General features: G+C 35.9%; 1 protein-coding gene across 2 annotated transcripts; it reads right to left on the bottom strand.

The window, feature by feature from the left end:
- Positions 1-416: 416 nt before the first annotated feature.
- Positions 417-5,931, bottom strand: LOC141827677 (spermine synthase-like). 2 transcript variants are annotated; one of them, XM_074714981.1, is made up of 12 exons: positions 5,843-5,931; positions 5,570-5,757; positions 5,429-5,473; positions 5,102-5,178; positions 4,889-5,011; positions 4,156-4,260; positions 4,008-4,079; positions 3,807-3,879; positions 2,215-2,407; positions 1,202-1,328; positions 786-860; positions 417-599 (listed from the first exon to the last, which is right to left on the bottom strand). In XM_074714981.1, the coding sequence occupies exons 2-12, from the start codon at positions 5,724-5,726 to the stop codon at positions 591-593; spliced, it is 1,056 nt and encodes a 351-aa protein (XP_074571082.1). In that variant the 5' UTR covers positions 5,727-5,757; positions 5,843-5,931; the 3' UTR covers positions 417-590. The 2 variants fall into 2 exon arrangements, with proteins under 2 accessions (XP_074571082.1, XP_074571081.1); XM_074714980.1 differs by having other exon boundaries at positions 4,889-5,178.
- Positions 5,932-6,409: the final 478 nt, after the last annotated feature.

The raw sequence follows: 6,409 nt of genomic DNA, 5'->3' as shown, positions 1-6,409 counted from the left end.
AATAGATCGTGATTTTTCATGACCAAACTGTCCGCCAGAATTCTCCTCCTGCAAATTTGTTTGTGTGGTTTAGGGCGACCATGGGGGTGTTTAGGTAATTTAGTTGGGAGGGACGGGAGGCAAAGGCATGCGCCAGTTCTAAGTGCCAGCTGGCCTATCGAGGGATCCCGAATTGCCCCATCCCTGCCAGCTAAGGCGATTAACTGTGATTTGGACAAAAAGTACTTCACAAGGCAATCTGCGGCCCATGGGCTCTGCTGGAGTAATCCAACAATTGATTTTGTTATATTGCCATATTCTTACCAAATTGGATAGATATCTCAACCAAATACACATATCTCACCAAATCTCAACAAATTGACAAGAAATAATAACCATGATGAGCGAGGATAAATACGTGAAATCTGAGTTAGATATGTCGATCGTAAATTTCTCAATCACGCATCTGAGAAGTTCTCTATTGCTCCCACAAAAGTCTTTCATACAAGCAACTCTACCATGACTAACATTTATTCAGATTTATATTTATTCAAAGGAGAGCTTTTAAGCGTCTGTTCTTCCTCCGTGGCGCATCTTCAACATCCTCAGCCTTAATCAAACTGCATTTGCCAGCACAGAGAGCAACATGAGTCGAGAAAAGCTAGATCATAAATTATTGTCGATAAAGTAAAGTAATAGGTCAGACAATTATGAAAGAGCGAGATGAGGGACAAACAAATCTAGTAATATTAAAAATGAGAGTTTTAAAAATTCAGCAGACAATGATTATAAGATTTTTTTTTTACCGGTGCTTGTGTGCTCAGAAAGCCGCTCAACTCCCTTTTTGCAAATGAAGGCAAAGCAAATGCAGCCTTGTGTATCTACATACACCAAGATAAATGACCTAATTTAACTTCACGAAGCGCAAAAATTAACTGATTTCATAATTATTTGAAAAAAAAAGAAAAAAATAGAAAACAAGGAACCCAAGTTCTGTCTCTAAGTTGATTTAAAAAAAAAGAAAAAAGAAACGGGCGCCCCCAATTACTAGATTCCACAACTCATTGCAACTATCTCCAATGACTTGGATTAATTTTTCAAACTGAATAGAAATAGGTTGTTAATCCAAAGTCTTACAGTTCTTAGAACAAATATCACAACTTAAATACAAGTCAATTAAAAATCAAAGACAAAAGAAATTCAGAACAAACAATAATGGTACCTCTGAGTTGTAGAATTTAAGTTCCCTCTTACATCCAAGAGATTTCTGTTTTTCAATTGGGTTGATCGGGTTCAAGAAATTCACAGGTGAGCCACTTGTTGAACACAACAAAAATCCAATTACGCCACTGCATTTTGATTCTGATCATTGTAAGTATCCTCAGACAAAAAGTTCAAGCATCTAAAATACTATTAGAAGTATAAAGCTGATCAGACAACATAATCCTGCAGAGTAAAGTAGACTATGTCACAAGCTAAAAGCATAGCACACATCCAAGGAAGAATATGCATATCAATCTGAGAAACCAGCAGAAGCCAACCACATTGGAGGAACAAAGTTATGACTAAGGATTTACCTAGTTACAGTATCTTAGTATGTCCAATTCCACAAGATGTAAATAAAATTTTACCCTATTTGAAGAGGCTACTGGTCAGTGATCAGAACGTAAATAGGCTAAAACTGAAAACCAGAGGCAGTTCTAAGGTAACAAAGTTTTTGAAAAAAAATGCAGCAAGTAAATTAAACCATCGGGTTGTAGGCATATGTACAGTATTCAAATAAATATTAAATAAATTTTTTTGCTTAGAATATATACATAAAATATCAAGATTAAAAACAATATAGACAACAAAAAGCTTACACTAACAACGAAGCAATTAAATGCAAAATTGCCAAGGTTCTGGCAGTAACCAATACGTATAATAAGTAATGTATATGCAAACAGGTGGTTTTTCTTCTAGGATCATAAAACAAATATTCATTAACATTTATGGATCTTTTTTACTTGAAAGTCTCAACTCTTCGTTTTTTGTTGATTGACAATATTCAAAAACATAAGTTTAGACTGATAGATTGAACTAACAAACTATTTCTATATAGCCAGATAAAATGTTTCTTAAAGTTAAAATAAAACTTTTGACAAACCAAAGATTGCGACAAAATCAAGAGAACACTACTCAAAATGCATAATGGATGGAATTGGAAATGTTTGTTTACGGATTCAATAACATAACCTTGGGTATGTAGGAACACTTGCCCAAGCATAATGGACAGAATTGAAAGTTTCACGGCAAATTGAGAGCATTTCCTGAATGAGATGAGTGTGCAGCCACATACTCTCTGCTTGGTTACAAAGAACACCACCAGGCTTCAAGGCTCTTGCAATAGTCTCAAAGAATGGTTTTTCAACTAGTTCTCGCGCAGGTCCTGAAAACACCAAATATTTAGGTCTAGGCAATAGGTAGAATAAAGATTAGAAACAATCTACCTAATAGTCTTATTTGATCATCAGATGTATGATGTAAAACGACAAAGACTTCCAGTATTGGAAGGAGAGCTAATACTTCAAGATTTAGTCACGCACTAAACAAATACATTCACTAGGGAAAATTTAATCAAGAAAGAGCACAAAGCTCAGTATCATATGGGCATTATGCAACTATAAGTCCCATCAAATCATCAGCCAGGATCAATTTTTGGAGACATAAGGATGCCACGAGTGGGTTCTATTTTACTAAGAGTATGACATGGCAAAACAATATGCGTAACATCAAAATCAGTAAGCTATTACACCAATCATCTTGGTAAAGTGAGCTTTAACTTGTATATAAATTACAGTGTCTTCATCAACTTTACATTATTAAAACAAAATGTCCAATTTTAGGTGGGAAAAACTGGTAAATTAATCAGATAAAACCAAACATCCTACAGTGCTTCAGTCCTGACAGAATGAATACTTACAAAAGATTTAGAAACCACCTCAAGTAGACACCCTAATTCATTCCAATGTGAGACTAAATCAGTGTCACAAGTGATTGCTTGTAAGAACAGGTTTCTGTGGACTGTCTTCAAGACAAGCTTTTGATATAGCAAGAATGCCAAAGGTTATGATGTACAACACATTACAAAACCAAATCATATCTAAGTCGAATGAAACTAATCTAACAGGTCATCAATTTGATTACTCCAGGAAGCAACCCAATTTTTAGCAAACCAAAAGACACAATTATCCGTTAGCTAAAGATCGCCTCCAGAAACTCAAAAGTAACTAAGATTTTCAAGAAGACAACTTGCTAAGCAATAAAATGGATAAAAATTTAGAGAACACTGTGTTCATGTTAATGTTTTGACATCTAACTATTCCCATCCAGCTATAATGATTCAGATTTGTTACGAAAGAGAAAAAACAATCTGTAAATGATGCATTCTAATTAGAACAAAACATGCTATGATACATTGCTACAAAATGTCATTTTCTCTAGCACTATACTTCCTGACAATTTGTCAACCAGTCTAAATTAGCCAACGCTAAGTAAATGCAGAATTTTCAGGTCTTGAGAATAGTCTACTTCCTCTTTGTATAATTTTTAGCAAAAATATACTTTCAGCCAAAGAAATTCTTAATATGATAAAATGATTTAGTTTTAAAGATTGTTTGTGCCCTAACAAACCTGATCAAAGACACAAAATACATTGTCACATAAGTGAACTCAAAATGCAGCCCCATGCATGATTCACAAGAATCCCAAGCCATTAATCCCAACTATTGGGGCAGCTACATACATCCCTTCACTGAACTTTGACAAGAAACAGGGGCATTACATACCTATTGGATCAGAAGAATCAACAATGATAGCATCATACACCCCTTCAGGAGCATCTCGCAAAAATTTAACAGCTGTATGAAAAAAGTAATAATTTTCTATTAAAATAATAATAATAATACCTGGAAAATAATGCTAAACTAATTCTTTTAGTAAGTGGTTGGCCACTTAAAACATCAGAAATAGCTGACTCTTTTGCTTCCATCGCCAACATGCAATCGAACTCGAGGATCCTCAAAGCCCACAGATAGATCAGGAAAGAACTGTTTGCAAACCTGAAGTGATAAAAGACATTAATCAAGAAACAGAATAAAACCATGTCATTTGCCCTCATAGTATAATTTTACATACATCTATCACCAACTTGTCGATCTCACATATATCAATGTGCTCAACAGAACTGTGTCGAGCAATTTCCCGCAAAACGCCACCATCACCACCTCCGATGACCAAGACCTAAATAACAAGCATATTAGCTTAGGCCTCGTACATTAATAAATTAGCATCCCCATAAGGGCTAAGGCTCTGGTATAAATTATATGATAGTGCTTGATAGAAAATTTTTATGTAGATTACATATGACCAAGACCTAAATAACAAACATATTAGCTTAGGCCTCGTACATTAATAAATTAGCATCCCCATAAGGGCTAAGGCTCTGGTATAAATTATATGATAGTGCATGATAGAAAATTTTTTATGTAGATTACATGCAAAACCTGCTTGACAGAATTTTCAAATGTAAACATCCATTATGCATGCATAAAAAAGTTCCAATAAAGATTCTCAGTGGGAGAAATAGATATCAACTCATCAATTGAAATCTTAGGCATATATTTTACAGGTTAAACTAAACATTGTTAAAGCAAAAAAAAAGTTTATCCTTTATATGTCCAAGAGGTCTTTTGTTTGCAGGAATTTGACCACTAAATCTAACATATCATGACTTAGTTGGTGAATTTCATGAGCACACAACTAGCAGATGACTTTCATTTCTAAGAAAGTGTGGGGACTACAGGACCAACAAGGCTATGTCCAAGTAATAAAGCATTAGAAAACAAATCCAGTGCAGTAAAAGAATTACAGTTTTAGGTGAAGGAATTGAACAGAGAGGAAGGTGGGCAATCATCTCTTGGTAGGCACATTCATCCCTATCAGTTAATTGGACTATGCCATCAAGGACGAGTACTCTTCCGTACAGTGAAGACTGAAAAATAGGCAACAAGTCGTTAGCTAAGAAAACAATTTGAGCAAAAAAAGACTTGTATTTATATACTCTGCAAAATATAATCAGAACCTCAAAAACAAGAATCTCCTGGAACTCTGATTTTCCCTGATAAAGAATCTTTTCCACCTTCAATGAATGAGCCTCTCCTGCAAATAAAATTTAGAATGCATTAGCCAACAACTTTCATTAGGAGTGTCTATCTACCTCCATCAAATTTAAATAATTGTCCAAAACAAAGTTCAAGAAAAAGGGAAAAGAATCTCAAAACAAAGGCTATTATTCTAAGTGGATGAATCATACAGAAAAAAAATGAAACCAAGAAGGTAAATACTGGATGAAAATAAACAGGCATGCAGAGGGAAAATAAAGTAATATATAGTTCAATAAGTCAATTACCAGGCCACATTGGATTGTTGAAGTACATAAACTTGCTACCTTTATCTGCAGAAGACACCAAAGAAAGCAGCACATTCGCAAAGAAAGTAGCAACCAAACCCTATCTATAGTACTGTCGAAAAAGAAGTCAGCAGCACCGACCGGTCTGTGGGTTGGAGAACCACCCCGACACGACGGTGTCATGGCACTTCGCCTCGGACTCGGGAGCTGAAGCCCTGGCCTTCCTGCAGCAAGGAGGGAGATCCACCTTCGCCTCCCTGCCAGCTTCCAAGCCATTTCCTGCGCCACCTCCCTCCATGAACTCCGTTCCTCCTCGAGGTTTCCAGCCTCTATTCCAACCAAAAAAAGATTAAAAAAATAAATAAATAAACGAATTCAAACCCAGAAGCAAAAACATGAAACCGTCGGTCACACCTCGCTAGGGTTCCGATTTCGCACGCTCGGGCGACTGAGACGGAGGAGATTTAAAGACAGCGCTCGCCTCTCTCCTCGGGGTTCTGGAACCCGCTATAAAAGCTTCTCCGAGATGACGACCAGTACGCCATATATCGGAGTCGTGGCGCTATCTCCGTATCGGATTCCGCTTCCTTTTTTTTGTAAATGAAGTTATAATATTATATCGGTGTCGCGGTATCGGATTCGGATAGGATAGGACCCTCCTCTTCTTCTTGTGGCCGCACGTTAATATACGCATTCTGCAGATTAAGAGATGGAAACAATTTAAAGAAAATAATCCTAAATAGAAAAGAATTTCCTTTCCCTAATATGCTTATTTACCTTAATTGTAACATTTTGTATTAATTTATTTTTTAAATTTTGATTTTTCTAAGTTTTGTAAAGTAACTTTTTTTTTTGTTCTTTTTTAAAGGCGTTGGATTTTGATGTGCTAGTGCTATCCGTTGTACAGCTCCAAAGTGACTCTAAAGTTGTTCATTATTCGATGGAAGATTGAAAATTTGTTGAATCAAAGCGTCGTGACGA

The sequence above is a fragment of the Curcuma longa genome, chromosome 4, assembly GCF_044706935.1.
Source record: "Curcuma longa cultivar G26 ecotype Majalengka, Jawa Barat chromosome 4, ITB_CL_G26_1.1, whole genome shotgun sequence".
Classification (NCBI taxonomy): Eukaryota; Viridiplantae; Streptophyta; class Magnoliopsida; order Zingiberales; family Zingiberaceae; genus Curcuma; species Curcuma longa.
Note: the sequence above shows the minus strand (reverse complement) of the source record. Positions and strands in the feature narration are given on the sequence as shown.